The sequence below is a fragment of the Gambusia affinis genome, linkage group LG03 (genome assembly GCF_019740435.1).
Source record: "Gambusia affinis linkage group LG03, SWU_Gaff_1.0, whole genome shotgun sequence".
Lineage (NCBI taxonomy): Eukaryota > Metazoa > Chordata > Actinopteri > Cyprinodontiformes > Poeciliidae > Gambusia > Gambusia affinis.
In genome coordinates, this window is record NC_057870.1 from 25318128 (window position 1) to 25341207 (window position 23080).

Consider the following 23080-nt stretch of genomic DNA (forward strand, 5'->3'; position numbering starts at 1 on the left):
TTCAAGTATATGAGTCTCATCACGTATGTAACTTCAATCCAACGCACTGTGGAGCTGAAGACAGTGGGGGAGGGAGTTGCTGATAGCCTGAGCTACACCAGAGAAAACCTGAAAGAAAGGTGGAATAAATAGGAGAGAGGGAGACTACTGAGAGAGACTCCAAATCCCAGGTGTACACGGTTCGGAAACATAGCCAGCTGCCATAGCAACGCAGCTCTGCCGCAATCCCAAAGTCCCCACGCTAAGAGGCAAAGATGGGAAAGAGGAGGAAGAAACTGGAGCGCATTCCATCACAGAAATATACCGAATTTCTGTGATGGAAATACGCTGAAAAAATGAATAGAGAATATAGAAATAAACAGAGGAAGGGGATATAAAGTGATGGGAGGGAAGGATGAGGTTAAGAAGGTCTATTCAGATGTTTTGCAAGGGCATAAAAAAGCCTGAATAAAAAAAAAAGAAAAACATCTGAGCTGTATGGTGACCCCGCTACAACAAAAATTCAGATCTTAAACCAAGTGTCCACTCCATTTACAAGAACTGTAAACTCAATCATGATGTGACTGAAACATAGTTCTGTGAAACTTGGCTCAGTTGTTGAGTTTACTTTAGTACGTGGTTAAAAGTGGGTGCTAAATTACTCTCCTATTTATACTCTTAGTAAGGAAGGAAGGAGAGTTATTTGTAGAAATGTTTAAATCAGGTCCCAGGTTCTAACCAAGGCTCCCTGACAAAACTCCTGTTACCTGTTGATGGTCGACCATCTGGGATTCCTGCAGCTGCAGCCCCAGCTAGCTGTTTTGCCACAAAATTCACAGCCAATCCTTTAAAATCACAGTCTATTTCTGTGTGCTTGCCAAACTGCATAATAGGTCATTCACAGTATTTTGTTGGTCCAACATCTCTGAGTTTTCCTTAACTCCTGAGTGATTTTTGTCACTCAGGACTACATTGAAATTTGAAGTCAAAGACAGACCGGTGCACCTCCTGGTCTGTCTGTTCAGTGTGTCTTGATTGGCATGCTGGCATACTAGGAAATGTCTGTGTAATTAAGTCTTTTAAAGGTTCTGACATTTAAAACACATTTTTACATTTTAGAAATTGGATAACTTTTTTTTCTGCATTGTTTTGTCTGCAAAATGTAACTGAAAAAGCGCTGAAATATGTTAGGAGCAGCCATAAGTCCTTTTAAAACATGCATATCTGCAAACTGCTCAGCATGAAAACTCTATGCAGAGTAGGAAAATTGTAGAAAGGTGAGTTTATTGAAGTCTGTAGTTGTATGATATATCTTTAGAAACAAATGATAAAACTTTCTACTTTTTATGAGACAGATTGTCAGGATGTTGCACAAGGTTTGTTAACCAGGTTAACTGCTGTGTTTGGATCAACTTATTGAGTTAGAATAAAATATCAATCGATGTAAAGACATGAACTGGAGACACTGCAATATCCACAACATCACTGATGAGTGAGGGAAGTGCTACACAATCACAGTAATAATACAGACTAAATAATGCTGATGGACATTAGTGTATAATCTCATTGCATGTGGACAGCTATAAAACGGGATTATTTGTTTTTAAGTGAATCAAGAAGATTAAAAAAACATCGTGATCTGGACATTATGCTACTCTATGTCAATAACAAAATAGTCGCTGAGTCTTACAAATTACATAAACGTTGGTTATTTTATAATAATAAAAACATTATTAACAAATCAAAAATAAAACAGAATTATCTTCAACATGTAGTTTGCTTTTCCTCAATAAACCCAGATGCAATGTTTGTTGGTAAAAATGCTTGGTCTGCTTTGAAATTGAAGACAGTGATGGTTTTATCTGCTCTGCTTTGAGGGGTGGAAATTAAAGAAGTAGTGAAAAACAACTTCCAGAAATAAAAAGAATACAGCCTGAGTGAAGTTGGTGAATTTTACAGCTTTGAATAAACATGCTATCAAAAGTGTCCCTATTAAAAAACAATCCAAAATATTTGATGGTTGTAATTTTAGTATAAATATAATTAGTATAATGAAAATATTGTCACAAACTTATTTAATTTCTTTAAAGCACTGATCTATTATATTTTTCAGGGTCATTGCTCATTGAAGAGCAGGCCAACTTATCATATTTTTACTCCTTTACATATAACTTCTTACCTCAGTTTAATATTTATTTATCCATTAACAGATTTCAGATGTAAACATCACACTACTCAGTGCTGTATGTGTGCAGCTTTCTACACTAAATTGCATAAAATGATAACTTAATTGATATTTTAATTAAAATGACAAAAAGACTTAAATATGTTTAGCTCTATTATTCAACATTTTTCTTACTTTTGTGATGTTTTGACCTCTTAGTTTCACTCATTGTCATTTGTTGTGTCTGAATGTTCTGAATATAATCCTGAAGGAAAAAAGTCTGAGTTTTATATATGTATGTATCAAATAATATTCATTAATATTCCCTAGGTGTCGCTGTGTCTCATCAGCCAGCTCTCCTTTTGAAGCAGCAGCAGGAGAAACAATCTCATCATAGATGCACCATAAATCTAGCTCTCCTCAAAGGATCTTCCTGTACCTATATTAAAGTAATTCTTTTCTAGTTCCTTCCAGCATTGCATTGCATTTTACTTCAACAAAGTACTTCTTAAATCACCGTCGCTGTTTCCACTAAGCAAACAATAACAGTGAGGAGAAAAATGCCACAGAAGGAGGCAGCGTTTTTTTGGTTTACGTGGGTTGGTTTGATCCCACCCACACTGTGTTCTTTGCAAACATAATTCATCTTAATGTGGAGCGGCTGTGTGGAGAGGAAATTCATATTGGCCTCACAGCCCTGAATCCTCCCATCGAATACTAATCTCTCCCTCATTCTCTCAGCTTTTACTGATCATTCCTCCATCGCTTGCTCCAGTTTCCTCCCTTGTGAACAGGACCTGGCTTGAAACTAGTTCTCAGTTCCAACTTGTCTCCAATATTACTGGAGTTGAGTTATGCGCTCAGAGGACAATCAATATTGTTGTTGGCGGAGAGTGATTACAATTTATCTGTCAGAGCCCGAACCTTCCACCTCAGAGCTGCGGTAGATCTCAGTTTGGAGTGAAAATGTGAAAGGGCCCATCTGTGCCTCTCACACATCACACTGAGATTTCACTTCTACTAGATCATCAATGTTGTGGACATCTTCATGGTTTAAAATCTTACAGAAAAGTTATGAGGTGTGTTACTCTAGCTCTAGCTGAGCACATCTTTGAAAATCAAACCGTATCAAATTGCAAAACTATTCACGCCACTTGAAGAGTGTAGATTGTTGTTTTTTTTCATGTTACAACCACAAATTTTGATCAGTTTTATGTTTCCACTAAAAAAATTTTATGTTTTGAGACACACGAGCACAAAATAGTCCATAATGGCATAGTGGGAGGGATGCTTAATGAAAAATCTGAAAAGGTGTGTCATGTGTTTGTATTCTTAGTTCTCTCAAATTAAGTGTTTAGGGTATGTGTCCACCAGATTTGTACAGTTCAAGATGGAAAACTTTCGCCACATCAGAGGGAAGCATTTCTGAGAATCCGTCTTCAAGTGTTGCCACAGATTGGTAAGTAATTTAATGGGCTTGAGGCCGAGAACAGCACAAGTCACCAGTCAGAGACAAACAGGACAAACAACCATTAACACTCACATTCACTTCAAAGGACAATTTAGAGAGAGAAGTTAACCCAAGAGTCATGTTTTTGGACTGTGGGGAGAAGCCAGCTGCACAGGGAGAAGATGCAAACTTCAAGCATTTAGACCCCAGGCTGGGACTCGAACCCAGGACCCAGGACCCCAGATTAGTTAGTGGTACTAACTTATCTGGGGCCTTCACAGAGCAGCTATATTTGATTAAATTACATAAAGACTTGTAAGGTAATTGTAGCTATACAGCACATTTGCAGCAACAAGGCAGTTCAGAGTGATAGATTTTTTTTCTGATTAGATGACGCCTTATGAGAAGAAGTTGCAAAGGATTTTATTTTGGGGCGACAAAATTATTATCCAATCTCAGATAAGTGGAATATGATGGATGGATGGATGGATGGATGGATGGATGGATGGATGGATGGATGGATGGATGGATGGATGGATGGATGGATGGATGGATGGATGGATGGATGGATGGATGGATGGATGGATGGATGGATGGATGGATGGATGGATGGATGGATGGATGGAATTAGGTTTAAGAAGATTAAATACATTTGATATATACAGAGAAACTGACAAGGTTTGATGGTGCCAGCCTTTTTGTAGACAATGTAACAATCGGTCGTCACATATTTAACTGGATGACATGACAGTGTTTCACTGAACTGACGACCGAGGGCCAAGAAAACCACAACCCTAATTCAGCGACTGTCTACATCCATTTCTGGCTTTATGCACTTTCTGAGGGTTCTTGACCTTATTTGTTGACTTCTTCTCATCATTCCTTGTTTATATGACACCAGATGCCTCGCACACACACTGGCATGTAGAAACACACACACTGACACACGTCCACACACACACTCTTTAATACGCTGACACACCCACCTTTGCACCCCCCCAACTCCCTTACCCAAAAACCCATTGAGTCAACTTTTCACCCCCCTCAGTTCGGACGCACACAGCTGCAAATGCTGAAATTAAAGCGAGACATTGACGCATATATTAGCATGCATTAGCCGCTTCCCTCTGCCCACTTAACATGCAAATCTCCCAGCCCCGTCGCCTCGCACCTTCTGCCACACATTCATTTGCTGAATTATAATTAGACTAATCTTGCATAATTAATAAGAAGTTGAGGACCCTCTGTTTTTTATTACCCTCCCCTCTTCTATTGTGGTTGCAGAAGTTTAATATTGCTGTTGTTTGTTTTGTTTTGGTGGAGTAACACACCCACACAGCACAGTGTACGACACGCTGAAAAAATTTGGAGGTAATCCTTGTGTCACAGGAAAATTAGCAAAGAACGGCCGATTTCAAAGAACTCATCGTGCAAGTGTGTGTTTGTTTTTAATCTGGTGATGTTATACATTTACATCTTGTTCTGCTCAGTAATGCAGGTTATTCTCTGCTAATAACACTTTCAAGTGAGTAACACTTGAGTGTGCAAATAGTGCAAGTGTAAATAAGACCAGTTAGAAAAAAGCATCGACATTTCTGTTGAATGTTTATAAAGAGAGTTTTAAGTTTTAAACATCAACTTCAACGAAAAACTTTTATAAAACAAAAAACAAAAAAACTTTAGGATCAAAAAAATTGCTCTTGGATTAGAAAATATGTACAAAACAAATATGAACTAGAAAACATACATTTCTTAGGTAATCTTCATCTTATGAGCAAAATTATGGTAACTGAGTTGAACCGTAGCTGCAAGTGGTCAGGGGTTGTGAACTGTGCTTTGTCTTCTGTAACACTTTCTGTCTTTAATCACACATTAAAGGGATAGTTTGGATTTTATGACATAAAGCTTTGTGGAGTTGTTATTGTCACGTAAACAACTCAAAAAATGCTAATATTTACATGTTTATTTGTGACAGAATCAAGTAATAACAAATATTTAATATTTCTAAATATAAAAATTTTCACAATGTTATTTTCTCAGCAGAACTGCTTCTGAATTTTTGCAATAAAGTTAAGATGCTTTACAGTTTAAGTTCAATAACCTTTGAGTTCAGAGTTTCTGCGAGTTTTTCTAATTTCAATTTTAAATTTTCAAGAACGTTATGAATCGATGATCACAAAATAATTCAACTTTAATACCTTTATTCAACATAGTTTTGACTTAATTAAGTAAGTTACATAAAACTTGACCAGTTAAAACTGAATAGGTGTTTTAACCTGCGGCTCGTATTACAGGCACTTTATGACAACGGTGATGTGAAAAAGTCTTTGCCCCTTTACAGATTTATTTTGCTTTGTTCAAATTTTTATACGAGACAAAAACAAAGTTTGAGTGAATGAAATAAATCAATTTTCAAATAATGATTCCTAAATCAGATTAGCACTATATAAAATATGATTGTGGTTAAGCCCATTATTGTAATGGGTTCTGCTTGACCTCCACACTCAAGAAATGACTTCAGTCACTCCCCCACTGTCAAGTCTCAGTCTAGCTGGTTGATGTCTGGTTTGGTTCTAGCCCAGTTTAGTCTGTCTCCAGGTCTGGGGATGAGAAAACAGGCAGGAATAAAGAAAAATGGACGGCTGTGACTGTGCAGGAGCTGAGGTCGCCTCCCTGATGATGCTTGCAGCAACACTCAGTAATGGAGGTTTTGATGGACTCAACTAAACCCAGATATTTCATTTTATCTTAAAGACAAACCGCTAAAAGTGTCACGTAATTAACATTAAAACCTAGAGTGATGTCACATCTCATCCTCTATGTGAGTGAAACACTCTATCTATATTGTGGCACTTTTTTAACTATGAAACCTTTTGGCTTTAGGTAATGCAGTCAAAAGATATAAGGATACATTTATGCATGAACATTGTTGAAAAGAAAAACCCAGACAAAGAATAAAATGCACATTATGCCAAACTAATATTAAATAGTTCTGAAATTTCAAAACTGTAACAAGACTGAATTTAACGTATTTGTGTTCTGATAATCTACAACTAACATCATTTTAAGACACATTAAAAGAGAAGCAGTAAAAAAAAAAACAATGTATGTAACGCGTATAGTGAATTTAATCCAATCATACAGATCAGTTGCATACATTCGAATTTGATCCAAATTATTAAACATCATAGTCAAATTTAGTTTATTCTTACTTTTGGTAAAACAATTTCTGACGGAGAAACCCTTAGTCAGAAACTGAGATCAGATGGAAAAGGTTCATAAAGCAGAACCATGATTTCAAACACATCATCAAGAATACGTCCTAATGGCCTAAAAACAATATGATGGTTTGGATGCAAAAACGTCTTTAACTGTTACTGCAGATGCTTGACAGCAGTTGTTGGTGTCTCTGGTGGCACAACCAGTTATACAAACAACCATCATTTGCACTCTATGTTCTGTATTTACTCAAATGATGCTTTCTTAATGTTAAAATTTGTTTCGCCTAAAACATTTGGATTTGCAAAAAAAGATAAATATTTAAAAAGTCAGGGCACAAAGTATGTTTTCAACATGTTACATAAATTCAACAGATTCCTAAATACTCAATTCCTTTTTTGCAAGCCAAACCATTTTAAATACACATTTTCCCAAGATGAAGCAACTGGTGCAGGATAACATGATGTGGATGTTTCAATTTTAAAGACCATTATTAGGCCAGATTCAGAGGCAGAAGTCTTTAAAGGTCCACAGGTATGTTTAAATGTGGATTTTCCCCCCCAAAAAATTATTAGCTAAATAAATAAAAACAGCAGAATAAACAACATATGCTAAATAACACTGGTGATTATATTTAAGACATTTTACGACATTTTAAATGCTTAATTTGAATCTTTGGATTTTGCTGCAGGCTAACTGACAATCTAAAACAAAATTAAAATCATTTCAGATTCACTGATGGTATTATCTCACAGACATGAGCATCTTCAGCTACTGAAACTGCTAAAATCTGTTTAAATTTGGGTCTGTCTTCACGATTAATTAAAGATGCATTAAAAATCATGCTTATACCACAGAAAACACAAAAGATAATAAATCTCTGCATCATTTTACACCAGATCTGGGTGAAATGTTGTTTCCAGAGATCTTTACTGACTTTAGTTAAAGCAGTCAAGGGGCAATGCACTAAACTGGAAAACATATTTTTCCAGGAAGCGATGCTGAAGGAGACTTGTTGCTCTTTTTCTTCTCCTTTTGTTTTGCTGAAGTTTGAAATATGGCTTACACAGTTGGTTGAAAACCTAAATGTAACAATAATCAAACTCACTGTCAGCTAATGGACTTCGCTGATAAAATATTTAGCTGTCAGCTTGAGATTAAGAGCTTTTAGAGCAATTTTTCTTCTCCTTTTGTGGCATTCGTTCTGCGTTAGACTGCCAGCAAAAACACCAATTTTAGTAACTCAGCGTAAAAACTCAGAGGCTTTTATTATTTTTAAATATGTTTTATTTAAACTATGTTTCCTGTCAAGACTATTCAATATAATCTTTTTTTGTTTGTTTGTTTGTTTATTGTTTTCATTCATATATCCCTGTTTCTGGCCAAACAGACCAAATGTCTTACAGCGAGACCTGAGCTTGCTGCAAATAACTTTACCAAAACAAGTTCAAAGAACAAATATCAAAATGTGACACTGAGAACAAATAAAAATAGGTTGATTTTATAGTTTGTTGTTAGGAGTGGGTGCTCTGTTCCTCATTTCTGTGTCCTTTAGGGCATCTGTTACACATCAGTAGGACTTTCTGCTTTACACATGGCCTTAATCATCTGGTGAGCACCTAGCTTGACATAAACTTTCATAGGATTTCATCAGCACTAATCACTGTCGACATAAACTGCCTTCTCAACTTGTCATAAAACACATCGGCCTCTCAGCTCCTTGGGAATGCAGCTTTGGTGGCAACAGGAGTTGATGAAGGGTTTGCTGCAAGTTTCAAGTTGGCTAGATGCACATTTATGTAATCATTTTCTAAAGTTTGATTAAGTGCAAATTCAGTGATTTGGCGAAAGAATGAGGGTGAAAAGGATAATGACACTAAAAATAACTTGATTCGTAATATCTTTCTATCTAGCCTTTCAGATGCAGGGTGGTGAGAAAACACAGTGAGTGCACACACACAAAAGAAAGATTAAGAAGAGAAGAGGCAGAGACGGAGGAAGAGAGGAAGATTGTTGATGTCCTGTATGCAGGGCCATCACTCATCAGAAATCCCCTCCATCACCCCCTCCCTGAAAAAACAAAACAGTGTCCTGACATGGCGGTGGAGGGGAGCTGCAGGGAGGAAAATTAGGAAACCAGATGTGAAGCATTAAAACATACTGACATGCTGAGGGCCTTCCTCTGCCACACTCACACACTAAGAGCACTAACTCATACAGCAGCCCGACATGCATGTGTCACACAAAGGCTGTGCGAACCACACACACACACACAAGCATGCCTTCACGGGTTCAACGAAGAAAAAATGGTCCAAGTCAGGCGACCATGTGTGTACAATCAGTCATGCAAAATTACATTAGTAAAAATAATGCCTCCGACATGAATGTCTCAGAGATATCTGAACAGAAATAGGAGATGATTTTTGATCCAAAGTGCATCTGAGGAGCCAAATCACGCTGCAACTCGCCGCTAAAGACTAAGATTTGGATGAACCCATGTTTAATTCCAAGACATCAGGCTACAGATGGGTCATCATGCATCGCTGTATGGATATGCATCCAATTAGTACATGTACCCCAGCTGAGGATCAACTTCGGGTGATTTGTTTTCTTCCATGAGGAGATTTGCTTGTGTCTGTGTGTGTTGGTAATAAGGGGGATGATGGGGGTGGTGGTAGGTAATAAATACCCCTGGACCAGGGTCCCCTGGCAGACTGGAAGCTAGACTGGTCATCAGGGTTAACACCCGGGGCACATGACCTCTGACACTGCTAATGGGGCACAGAAAACCCTCCACGAACTGATACCTCCTCTGTCGCATACCACCACAGGACCTTTCACACCGGTCCCTCCAGACGCCTCCCCTCCTCCTCCAAAAACATACATGGAAATCTGTGACTTCAGCTTCACTCAGCAGCAAACATCACTGCAAACATCCATTAGTTTTCCCCTTCTTTCTCCATCATGTCTTTATGCAGACACAGATATCTAGAACAGAGTCAGATAAGTCTAAACTCAGTGTGTTTTAGGCAAGTTTGTTTTACTTTTTGCTCTCTCAACTTGCAAAGATATTCCCATCCCTTTAGTATTTTTTATTGTTTGATTCTAAGCCACAAACTGAAGTGTTTTTTTTTCATATTTGTTTATATGTAGGAAAATCTGGAAAGTGTGGCATGCATTCATGTTCTACTCTCCTGAGTCAAAAGTTTGCAGAACCACATTTTGTTGAAGAGCAAAGTCTTTTATCAATTTAAAGATAAAATGTGATCCATACTATTCGCAAAAAAGTGCAAGCTCAGTCAGATTGGGTGGAGAGAATTTTACAATAAGTTATTGATTGGATTTAAAACTGGACTTTGACTAGGCCATCCAGACACATGAATATGAATATATGTTTATGGTTGTTTTCCTGGTGAATCACCATCCCAGTCACAAAAGTTTTGGAGATTTTTCCAGGATCTTCCTGAATTTCACTCCCTTCATCTTTCCATCAACTCTGACAGGCTTCCTTGTCCCCACAGCATTATACTGACACCACCATATTCTACTGTAAGAATGCTTACAGTGTCCAGTGTCATTTTTTTCTCCACAAAGCATTTTGCATGAAGCTATTAGAATTGAATTCTAACCTCATCTCTATATCACATCACAATTAAATACCTGGATTTGTGTTGTAAAATAATCAATGAGACGATGATCCACGTAGCTTCAGTCAGATTGTGTGCATTTTGGCCAAACCTCTCTCCCAGGCTCACCCCTGCAGCTTCAGTCCAGGCTCAGCCCGATACTAAAATGGAGAACTGTGACAAAGCCAAACATTTTTAAACGCGAGCGCTGATTTATAGAGCTCAGTACTGCTGTAAAACTTTCAGGCATACCACCACAAAAAATTGACTGTGGCACGGTGAAGCTGGGAGGAATAAAGTGGGCTGATGGGAAGGGAATACCAGAGGCACTCCGACAACGCAGCTGGGTTTCTCCTGGGTCCAAAGACAGTTTTACCCCACAACCTCTCACCTGATTCTAAATGTGCATTTTAACAATTTTAAATGAATTAATGTCTCAGTCTCCTGAGCAAAGCCAAAAGCGAAGATTGCATACAAAGCTCAGCCACATGGGACTGTGTTTGTGCTGCCAAATAGATGGATATGGAGGGATATCCAGAGTCTAGAGAACATGAATTCACAACCAGGACGGGGAATAGACGTCCCATCAGTGGCCTGACCTCTCCCAGCATGCTCGGTGTGCCCTAGGGGATGAGGATTCAAAATATATTCTCACAACTGTCAGACGGAGATGCACGGTAACACCAACAAATGTGCTTTGGGTCGCCTGCAACATAGCAAACACTAATGTTACCTTTTTAATACCCTTTCAGTCAATCTGCCGCTAATCAGGCTCACCGATAACATGTGTGCATCAAACCCTGACCCGAACCTCTCTCTGAGAAGAACAATGAATCTGGGATGGATGGCACAGAGAGAGAGAGAAGAGAGAAGAGGGAAGCAAAACAGAAGGAGAAGAGATGTCTTCTTAATTAGCCAGTAATGATAAGATCTGACAAACAACATCTGTTTCCAGAAAGAGGGAGGAGGGAGAGGAGGGTTGACGGAGGGAGAGTGAGGGAAATGTTTGAGAGGGAGAAGGTGCGGGAGCTAGAGAGTCAGCTAAGAAACCTGTGAAGCCTAGACAACAGGGACCTGCTTGTAAGAAAGTAAATGGGAAGTGGAGGGGATGTGTATGAGGGAGGGAACGCTTTGTAGCGTGACACAATGGAGGAATGGTGGATGAGAAGTATAACAGAAGTGGGAGAAAGACAGACAAGGGAGCGAAATCTGACAGGGTTGAAGGAGTCCAAGAGCCCGGACGCGAATGACAGACAGAGAGAGGAAAACAGATCAAAACTGAGAGAAAACCAACAACAACACCGAGAGAAGCAGGGAAGACGATGAGCTGGAGGAGAGGAGAAGAAGAAGAAGGACATGTGAATAAGGAGAGGAATCATGCAGAGGTCCAGGGTGCTGTAATTTACTCTCCGTGGCTAATACACAGCAAATGTGTCGGAGCCGAGGCCAGAGAGAGGAGAAGGGGAGCTGGGTGGCTGGGGAAGCTGGAGGGAGGGCGAGCCGAGTATCTGGGCTCTCAGCAGGCCTGCTGGGAGCCTGTCAGCAGTCACATCACCCCCTGCCCTCCGTCCTGACAGATTCATCAGAGCCCAAACACACTCCACAACACATTCACACACACGCACGCACGCACACACACACACTCAAAAGACTTCAGCAAAATTAGAATATTTCCATCTACCATTAAATTCAAATGTCGTCTGGAACTGCACTGCAATGCCGTAATAATAAGTTCAGTAAAGAAATGCATCTAGAATCTAGATTTGTTTTTTCTTGTTAGGTTACTTAATCATGTTGGTAAGAAATCCAGAATCTCTCCTGTCAACTTTATTGTTTGTTACACAGAAAGTGATGATGCCACCTCAAATTTTAATATGTTGAGTTAAAATCTCATTCACTTTCAATCTGTGACAACTTCTCTATAAAATCAGAATGTTAAAAGTTATTAATTGTTTTTGTTTGATGTGATTTCTTAAGCAATATATGTGCATATATATACACGTATATATATACTTTATTTATACTTTATATATACATTGTATATATTCATATATGAATATTTAAACTAACAAAACAACAAAAAAATATTTGTTTTTAATACCGGCTGCATTTAAAAAAATAATTTTATTTAATTTTTTTGTTTATTTCACTCACTCCATATGTTGACTGTTCTGTTTTAGAAATTTTCCACAAATCATCCAAACCAAAAATAGGAATTATTTTTTTATATTGCAACAGAAATAAAGCACAAAACTTTTTCCAAGCAATTTTATGGCAAATGCAGGCTGAATATGAAAAGATGTGTGGCAAAAAGCCAATTCTGATGATGTTAAAGTTTCAACAGAAATTAAGCACAATAAAGTGCTTCAAACTCCTTTTAGGACAACTTCTAAAGTTTCCCTTAAAAAAGTTCTTTGTGCAGGAAACACAGCTTCACCCGGAGCATCATGTCTCCTTTTTACTTTATTTAATTATCACCCTGCAGTTGTACTATCTCTGTATGATGAGAATACCTTTAATCTGTAATTCTTAAAACTTTTAAATCCCAGTACAATCATTAACATGTAAATATTTGAAGCAAAAATCTTTACCTTCTCAGTTATGGCCCAAACAAAAGGCAACTATTACTGGAATTAGACCTTTAATAAAATCTATTTCTGGTAAAACAACAGATGTCTTTGAAATGGGCGTCAGAAACTGATGCAAGGAGAGCTGCGGAGAAACCCGATTCCTGAGAAAAACACAGTCTGTCCAGATCCCAGAAAAACAAACAGAAAAACTAAGTGACTGGCAGGGCTGGTCCAGCAGCAGGGGGGCATTGTTAAGTCATCTGTGAAATTTAAGACCTTAAACAGGAATTTGACCAAACCGAGTCGCAAATGCGACTGTAGCTCCTCCCTGAGCAGCAGCATCCAGCCAGAGAAAACAGGCCTTGTCCCTAAGTACCACCACTGACTGGCCTCTGACTCCTCACACACACACACACACACACACGCACGCACACACACAAATATATACACACTAATCAGATCCTGATTGGCCAAATACAGCATCTGTTTACTAAATAAATTACAAGAGCAGAGTATTTTTAAAGCAAATTACAAAATCTCTTTCTAATTTAATTGAACATGCTCACTTTTTTCCTGTCAGTACCACTAAGCCTCTGGAGAAAAGACATTTCTCCTGTTGTTTTTTGCCGTACAAAAACAAACTAGAGCCAGCCAGCCTTTGTGGGGAGGCTAAAGCCACAAGCACTTGCTGAAGAGGAGTAAATCTGACTTGTAATCTGGCAGATTTCATAAACTTTCTGTTCACAGTGGAGTCGAAGATCTGCCCCGACCACATTAGACCACATTTTAGAAAGCAGCTAAACCAAAGGTCCCTGAACTTCCTTTTTCTTCTGTCTAACTCTGAGTGAGGCCCTGGCTGTCTGAAGCTGTACCTGTCAGTGATTTTGATATTCCAGACATTCATCTTCTCTCCCTGTCTGTCTTCATGTCATTCTTCTGCTCACGTCGCCCCAAGGGAGGAGCCATCCCCATGCTCCTGTGCCAGCTGCTCAGTGGTCCAGCCTGTGTGCCGCTTCACTGTGTGCATTAGAGCCTCAGGCCCCCTGTCGCCACGCTGCCTGGTCCCCCCCTGCCCGAGGGGCTCACTGACAGGGGGTCTGGAGGGACCGGACAGTAGCGGCCCACCAGGGAGAGACCTGTGACAGTGGACTGAGCAAAGCAGGGGGTCTGACTTTGTCTCTGGGCATGTATGTACGTTTGACTGACGGGCAGATTAACCTCTGCTATTGATGTGTGAATCAGTGCAGACAGATTTTGGGAGCAAAATTATTTAAGCACCAAAAAAGAGAAAGTCATTTCAAATTTAAAATGGAGACACAAAAATTTGATCTTAGGTATACAGAAAACATCTGAAGAAGACTCTAACATGACTTAAGGAAAATTTAATTGTATTAAATAATTACTTTTTTAATCCAACTGATCCATTTAAAATAAATATATGCAAAGCATTTTTAATGTACTTTATGTTTTTAAGTTCACTTAAGTTTCAAGGAACGTTGAAGCTGAAATCCAAGAAAAGATATTTGTGTTTTATATGTTTCTTGGGTATCAATATTACATAATGATGCTTAGACAAATATGTTCATAAGCCATTAGAGCCATATTATTGCAGTCTACATGCCAACTAGTTATACGTGTTGCTAGGAGAATGCCTTTTCTGTTCTACCATTACAAATGTAAACCCAGAGTTTGTTAAAGCTTACTTGACCTGTCTGTCAGTCAGTGGGAACCAAAAATTAATGTTTAAAAAAGCCTCACTCCCACAACTGAGCATGATAGAGGATCTGGGATGCTGTGGGCCAGTTTTCCTTCCAAAGGAAACCCTCGGTAGAGTGAACTCTTTGAAACATCTGGAAATTTTAAATGAACATCCAGTGGCTTCTGCTAAAAGACTGAAAAATGGGGTTCCACTAAGTTATTTCAGCAGAATAATGATCGAAAAAAGATCCAGATCTATGCAGAAACGCTTCACCAGAACACAAAACAAATGATTATATCACATTACTTTTCTATCACAGTAAAGGGTGGTGATTTCTTTTAATTGTTCTCATCTAAAGGAAAACCTCTGAATGAGAAATTCTCTTGGATGGAAGGTTTCATACTTGCATACATTGAATAAAAGATGATTTAGGACTTTAGACACTGTACTCTGTTATATGGTGCAACCATATCAAATGTCACAGAGGAAGACTGAGTAGTAAATGCAGATAATACAAAGTATTGACAGCAGGTGTATCAATAAGCCCACTGATAATTTTACCAACAAAAACATTTATTTTTCTAAAATTTTTCCCTAAACAAGAGTTAAACTGGTTGGTATTTTTCACATATTTCTGTGTAGGAGTATACTGCCTCCACACTAAACTACACAGTGTTTAAAGGACTCGTAGGACAAGAAAAATGTTTGCATAAGGCCTGGAAGTACTTCTATGTATTGCAAAAGGAAACACGTTTATCTTTAGATAAAGACATCTCACTATTTCCCATTTCTTTTAAATGCATAAATGTATAGATATACTGTCAAATCGTCAACTTTCACTCTTTCTGCAACAAACTGCATCTATAGAGGAAGACCACAAGTTTTTCTACATTAAATTATTTTCATCATTATTTTTTATTATTATTAAAACTACTAACAGAAACAGTACTAAACAAATGTATACAACATCCTTTTGCTGATGTGAATTTGAGAATATAAGCAACTATATAAAATATGAATCTATACAGTGAGTCTGAGAAAACCGTCTCCTTTGACATTGTTGTCTCAGACATAAACCTTAGAGTGCCTATATAATGGCCTAACAGAGCGACTTGGCGGCAGATTTTGAGTACGCATCTGGGAGTGGGGAGGAATTCGACCCCTGACACGGTCCAAATAAATGCTGCAGCATTTATTCTCTGGCTGATAGTTTAATGTTCTTTTCCCAAAGACTTTTTAGCTGCTATTTTGTTTTTTTGGCTGCGAGCAGAAAAATGAGGAGTCTGCAGTTCCCCGCCATTAGCAGGACAAGAAGAAACTGCTGCGGCCTGCTGTGAGGGCAAAGTAGACGACCTCCAAGAAACCCCTACATCACCATATATTTTTTAAAATTTGCTTCTGACAAGCGGGGAACAAGCATATGGAAAGGCTAACTCTGAAACAGATGGTCAGACTGACATACCACATCAGCAGAGAGCAGACATTTGCATAAAGCAACAAATAGGATCTGAATTTATTGTCAAACTTTGTATAGCTACTTCACACTTCAAGCTAAAGTCAGGCATTGTTTTCCTGTGATTTAACATGTATGCTCTGTTCCCTCCCTGGAAAAACAGCTTAAAGAATTAATAACTAATAAAAGCAATAAGATCCATCAAGCTGGGAGTCTTTGTAACTTAGTCGAGACTCACCAATTGTCAGCTAAATTGATTCGCAAAGATGCAAAAAAATAAATAAATAAAGCTGTTTTGTTCAGTAGTTGAAAACAACATGTTCCTGTGGTACGCATAACCAGAACCAAGACTACAAACAAATCAATACAGCCCACAACCTGGGATTAAGAGTAATGGATTCCTGTTGGAGCTGAACAGCTGAAGTCATTTTCAGCTCAAATAATATGAAGCAAAACAGCCGAATATTGGAAGTTTATGAGTGTATGATACATGTTTGATGCTTGGATGTTTCAGAATTTAAAAGGAAAAAGAGGGAATGTGAAATTTTTCTGAAAGTCCATCTTGAGTGTGGGGGGAGGAAAATGCCCTATTGACAGCATTGGAAAATTTCTATTGATTATTCTTCTTTTCTCTGAGCAGTGGCTTGTTAAAAAAGAACCCTCTTGGAAACACGATCAATTAGTGAGATAGTGCTCGCCATTGATCACCCGACTGCCCCTCACAAGGCCTCATACGATGGATCCCTCCACACACTCCTTATGACTATCTATTGATCTGGGCTTCTTAGCCAAATTTAAAAGCACACACTCGCCGTCAGTCCCCTCCTCCCCATCTGAACCGGACTAACACTAATACTGACATCTGCTTGTCTCCATTGTAAAAACCCTCGGTTCACCCATAAATCCTGGGCCCAGAACCAATATAGTTTCTGAGAGGTCAAGGGTCATGAATGGTAATAACACCACCATTAACAGATCTGCCTAGGTTAATACTGGGAGTTCAGATTGAGCAATAACTGGTGGAAAATGCTACTTTTATATTTTTTTTAGGTTCTCCTCTTTAATTTTAATGAGCTGAAATTTGAGCAATTGTGAAATATTCCCATTTACTTCAAATTTTAAAAATTTAGCTGAAGTACTTTTAAAAGAATACAAAAGCGGCATAAAGTTTACCTGCGAGAGTTTGATGAGCAACATTTATGGTGATGAGCCAAGAATAATCGATCTGTGTTTTTTTTTCTACTAATCAATCATCAAACCAATCAGTGAGCCAGTCACCCCATCAGTCAAAGATAAGTGGGCCTTCTACAAACACAGAAGCAACTTAAAGAGTACTGTGGTTCACCAATGTTAAGATTATACAGATGTAAAACTATTAGACGCAGCAGGCAGTGGAGCATTAGATAATGCTCGCCATATAAGCAACTTGAGTCATCTCTTTGTCAGCGGCTGCCCTTGCCCTTTTCATCCTTCCGTCCCTGCACCCCCCCTATCCCCACCCCTCCTCATGGATCAGCTGTGATCTCCTCTTTCTCTTTTCTCTCAAATCGGGATTAGTGAGTAGGAGGGGTGCAGGGGGCTGCGTGGTGCAGCAGCACCAGCAGTAGTAGCACAGGGAGGAAACGGTGGGGGGGGAGTAAAAACTGAAACAATATGGAAAGGAGATTAGAAAAGTGGGGGTTTGGGGCCGTTTGGGGAATTGCAAACTCCCTTGTGCTTGGGTAGGTGTCCTAATGACACCGCCTAATTATGGCAAAATTAGACAGGCTAAAGGGAATGGGGTAGGGGGCAAAAGAGACGGAAAAGGGAAAAGAGAAGAGGAGCATGGGAATTAAGAAATTGGGAGTCAAAATAGTAGGAATAGAGAGGGAAAGAAAAGAGAGAGAGAGGGGTGTGTAAGCTTGGGTGGGTGGGGGGCTTAAAAGAAGGAGGCACGAGGCTGCGAGTGTGAGAATAAAGAGCGAAAGGAGGAAAAGGGGTGGAAAGCAGCGGCTGGGCGACGGGAGCGACTGGGCCCCAGAACGCTGCATGTTAATTGGAGAACAGGTGTTGGGGCTGGGAGCAGGAGGCTGATTACTGCATCCACAGAAACAGACCGTCTCCTACACACACACACGCACACATGCATGGCTGCAGACAAACACACACACCCACACACACATCCATACACACATGAATAATTAAACTCCAAGCAGCGACTGGGGAAAAAGGTCACAGAAAGGGTCACGCAGACACAGACAATCGTTCATACATCCATATACATACATAAATAAAGGATCGCAACACAAACACTAAAAGCGTACATCATTCCTGAGAGCACATGAGCAGCGCAGAGAATCTGGGGATGCAGATGCAAACTGTGCTAACCGATCACTTTAAGTTCGGTCTTGGAACAGAAAAACCAACGTTGGTCACGCAAGGTTCCATTGGCTAATCAGAAAATAACTGTCTGCTAATTGGTTGATCCATGAGGAGAAGATGCTGCAGATCCGTTATGATGGAGAAGCTCCCATCAGGATAAAATGGGCCCAGTCTGATTAGTTCATCCTGCAGGTCAACGATTTCAACCCTTGAGAGATGCACATGAGTCTAAACTGATACATAGACGGTTAAAAGTTTGGTTTGTCCTTACTGATGTGCTGAAAAACTACTTAGAAGCTAATTTCAAAGATAGTTTGACTATGTTAGGAGGAAGTACGAAATAAAACAAGGGGCCAAAAGGGGTCATTGTTCGAACTGTATGCCACTGTAAATGGGAAAAGCAGCTGCTCTGCCGTATTCTGGGAAAACTCAAGAAACAACAGCGAATTTTTTTTTTCTTTTTCCGTTATATGAAAACTATCTTCAGCAGAGATCCTTAGAGACACACTGTCAACAGCCAGCCAGCTTGAACTGAGGAGGGGAAAAAGAAAAAGGTCCTTGACGTATATGAAGTGTGTGTTTCCTTGACAGACAATTGAGGGGCAGAAGAGCGGGAAGAGGGGCAGAAAGGTGGGAGTGGAAGAGAGACAGGGGAAGAGGTGATGAGGGTTGTGTCTCTGACATCACAAAGAAACTATTCCACATGTACGGTTTCCTCGCGAGCATTCATCATTGCGGTTAATGCCAAGCAGACAATACAAAGCCTCCAGGAAGCCCAGAACGTGAAGTCTCACCCTCACGCTGATTACAGAGGGATGGTCATCTGGCACAAAGCCTGACTGGCTGTGAAGGTGCACAATTATTATGAGAGTCGACCTACAGGAAGGAAATAAATACGTGCTTCTGATGAAAGGGAACATGTGCTTACACCAGGTGAAACGTCAGGAGTGAGGAAATTGCAGCAGATCCAGAAAGGTTAAAAATAAGAGCATTTGTAGATAAGTAGGCGACTCGATAAATTAGATTATCAACAATTAAAATCAATATATAACCCAATTTCTAATAAATTAAATGTTACATAAGACTAATGAAAGAAAATACTTCAATACATAAATGTCATGTCATAGCAAACACTATCATAGTAATAATGACTGCTGACTTGATACTTGCCCTGCAGTCATTTACCCCACAAAAGCTTACTGGTAAAGAAAGTAGCTGTTCAAAAATACTGCTAAGAGGCTAATGGAAAGTTAAGTGGAAGGAAGAAGTGTGGTAAGAAATGACTCACAGGCTCACCAAGGTCTTAAGAAACGAGAGTTGATGGATGTGTAAAATTAAATGACTGAAACATTCATGATCACTTAGTTAATTGTGTTAGTGTGTATTGGAAATTAAACATCAAATAATGTGCAAAGGTTTAATACAACCGTATACTTTCAAGCTCATAAAAAACTTAATCAAATACAAGCTGCATCTGGAAGGAATATTTACTAAAACCATCCAGTGAACACAGAGCACAGAAACATGCCATCCCTCAGCCAATCATTAACTCCAAGCCACGTTTTCAGCTAAAAGCTCCTTGAGAGTCACCTTGTTTGAGAAACCTGCAGCCTGATGGCAAAGCTGTTCAAAGTGAAAGGAAACGGCATTCTGGCCCTCCAAAAAATAATGGATCAATTAAGAAGGAAACTGTACAGCTGTTTTATTCACACTGTATCAGAAAACAATGCAGGAGGTCATCCCTGGCTGGTTCTGAGTAAATTTGATTTATTTTCATTTAACCTTCATTTAAAGGATTATTGTCAAAAATGACTTTTTGACAATCTACTGATATCAAAGAGTTTGAAAATCCCATTTCAATCTCGATATTTAGACCCATTTCCTTCTCTAAGTTTAAGCACTTCTTTTAGGCCTGAAGTATTCTTTGGTCAGAATTAACTAGTTTAATGGTCAGATATTGAACTGATAAGGTGTAAAAAGCAAAAATGCCCAAATAAAAACAAAAACATGTCCGAAGACCAGCTCTGGGTCTTTATATCACCATTTTTTATCTGAAAACAAACCTGTAAGTAAAAAATACTGATGCCATAGTGTTAAAGTTGCTATTTTGGTTTTAAACACATGACTTAAAGCATTAAAGTTTAAATGTTAAGTACAGTTTAATTTAATTGTACATTAACATCTTAAAACATTGCATTATACCCTGTTTCTGCTTATTTCAGTTTGGATCCTCATGCAAAAATTATTTTGTTCTAACAAATTAGGTCCCCTGATCAAATTAAAAATAATTTTAGGAGTCATGTAACAAAACTTCCTTATAGTAGATTACTGTTAGAAAACAAGAACACCTCTATAAATCTTCCATTATGACATTTTTCCTCCTCATGGCATGGGCACAAACTTATTTTTCTTACAGAAGAAGAAGAAGATGGCTTTAGAGTTGAAGGTGAATACCTCCCCAAATAGAAAATGTACAAAATAGAAAAGGGATTAAATCACCAACACCCTCAAGACCACATTTTATTTTATTTTATTTGTGTTCATGTTCCATCTTGGCAGCTTAGGTGAACAGAATGGTGGGACAGGTTACCTTACAGTGTCAGCCAACATTTGATGTACAAAAGGGGGGCTGCTTTAAAACACAAACTATCTTTACATTTAAGGAGTAAATGAAAGAGTTAAATGTTTCCATTTTTTCAGTGTGAGTGTTTACTTCCATATATGCAAAGAGCCAAACTGGAGATTAGGTGTGTAGTGGTGGATTATTGGAGGTACATGTTTCATGTTATTACCTGTCAATGATGACCGGATCAGAAGGCGTCTCGTTGCGATTGCCACAACTTTTCTTCTCGCAGCAGCGGCTGAGTGGGTGGTTGCAAGAAAGAGAGAAAAAAGTCAGAAAATGAAACCAAACTGGCTATTATTTGTCTGGCCCATCAGCATCCACAGCCCCAGACAACGCTTCTCTGCGGTCGGCCAAAATCCAGAAACACACAAAGGAGGCATGAGAGGGGAGGGGAAGAATAGACAAAAGAAGAAAAGAGGAAGAAAAGGTACAACAACACACCCTACAAACAGTGAGAGACCATTCAAAAGTGAAAAGCCAGCCAGGCAATCTGTCACATTGATTCTGAAATCAAACTCAACCCCCATGCAGCTCCACTGCACACGCACACACACACACACACACACCCTATCCCACAGCATCCTACCATTCGTCAGCGGTTCTGTCCGAGGAGCCTGCTGGCCAGCCCCCTCCTACCCCCCCAACACACCTCCCTGTCCCCTTCACTGCATAACAAAAGTGCCCCCTCCCCTAACCATCTGCCACCCCTACACCTCGCCTCAGCCCTCCCGTATCCCAGCTTGGCCCTGCCCTTCCCCCCTCCGCCCCCCTGTCAGACGGCCTCACTCCCCAGCTGTGACGCTTGCCCTCTGCCTCCTCGGTTCTGTTATTAGCCAGCTGTGAGTCACATTCGGGCATCTGCTGGCCACACAATGGCAGAGCCTGGTCCGTCTCAGTTCCTCTCTGCGTGTCCCAGGACTGCATCCTTTACCTCTCTGAATCCCAGGTCAGTGCCCCACTTCCAGACCACGCTCCCCATCCATAACCCATCCCTTTGACTTGTCCTCTTTCTTCACCTCATAACAATAAAATCGCCTTGGTCCGGATTCAAATTCAAGTTTTTAAATGCTAGTAAATCAGCGCTTTAACCCTGCTTGGAGGAGTACTCTTGTCGTACCATGTTCACACATGCCATCTTGGCTAAAATATAACAGCGGGAGTTATAGTTCAATGAGCAAAGAGAGGAAACTGTTTCCCATTAATTACTTGGTGCTGGTAGCTGAGTTCTGCCTGCAAAAAATCCCGGTTCAGAAAGAGGGGGGGACCAGCGACCTGCTGCGATACAGCGGAAAGCAGCAGGGGGTCAGCACTGTAACAAGGATGATGACAGGCAGGGTAGACTTATAGTTTAACAACACCCCCCTTTTTAAGAACAAAAACATCTCAAAAGCACATTTCGTCAATGCTGGGAAAATCAGAGTGTAACAGAATAATGGATGTTTGGATTTAGTCCCATAGGCAAAAATTTCAATCACTGTATGTCGCTCACCTGCACATAACCTCATGCGTGAGCAGAACTCTGCACATTTCTGGGTTCTTGTTCTGTCCCTCATACGATATGGGCTGGGAAGAGGAAATAAAGGCCAGCAGGACGGATTCAGTTTCATGTGGAAAAGTTAAACTAATTTCTTTAGGATGAATTGGAATCCTTTCAGGAAGATTTAAAGAAAGTCTGCCAACCTGTTTGGTGACGGAGTCGATAAGTCGCGCGTAAAGATCTTGCTCCGTACGAACCCCTGTGAGAAAGAAAAGACAGGATGTGGATCTCATCAATAACGTTGTAACTTGTTCTGAGCAGGAGGAAAAAGGAGAATTGTTATGCATGCAGATGATTTTCATTTGATAAATTGAGACCCATCAAGTCTGGATTTAATTTTAAGATCACATCAATACCACAGTATGTCAGGGGCAGTCCTGAAATTCTCAGGAATGC

At 39.6% G+C, this 23080-nt stretch overlaps 1 protein-coding gene across 4 annotated transcripts in view; it reads right to left on the reverse strand.

Moving 5' to 3' along the window:
* ebf2 (EBF transcription factor 2) overlaps nucleotides 1-23080 on the reverse strand; it is a 38731-nt gene that overhangs the window by 9867 nt on the left and 5784 nt on the right. For all 4 annotated transcript variants that reach the window (XM_044111785.1, XM_044111782.1, XM_044111784.1 and 1 more), the window contains exons 4-6: nucleotides 22828-22883; nucleotides 22637-22710; nucleotides 21314-21382 (exon numbers count right to left, since the gene is read on the reverse strand). In XM_044111785.1, the coding sequence (XP_043967720.1) occupies nucleotides 21314-21382; nucleotides 22637-22710; nucleotides 22828-22883 (199 nt within the window). The remainder of the gene's footprint in view (nucleotides 1-21313; nucleotides 21383-22636; nucleotides 22711-22827; nucleotides 22884-23080) is intronic.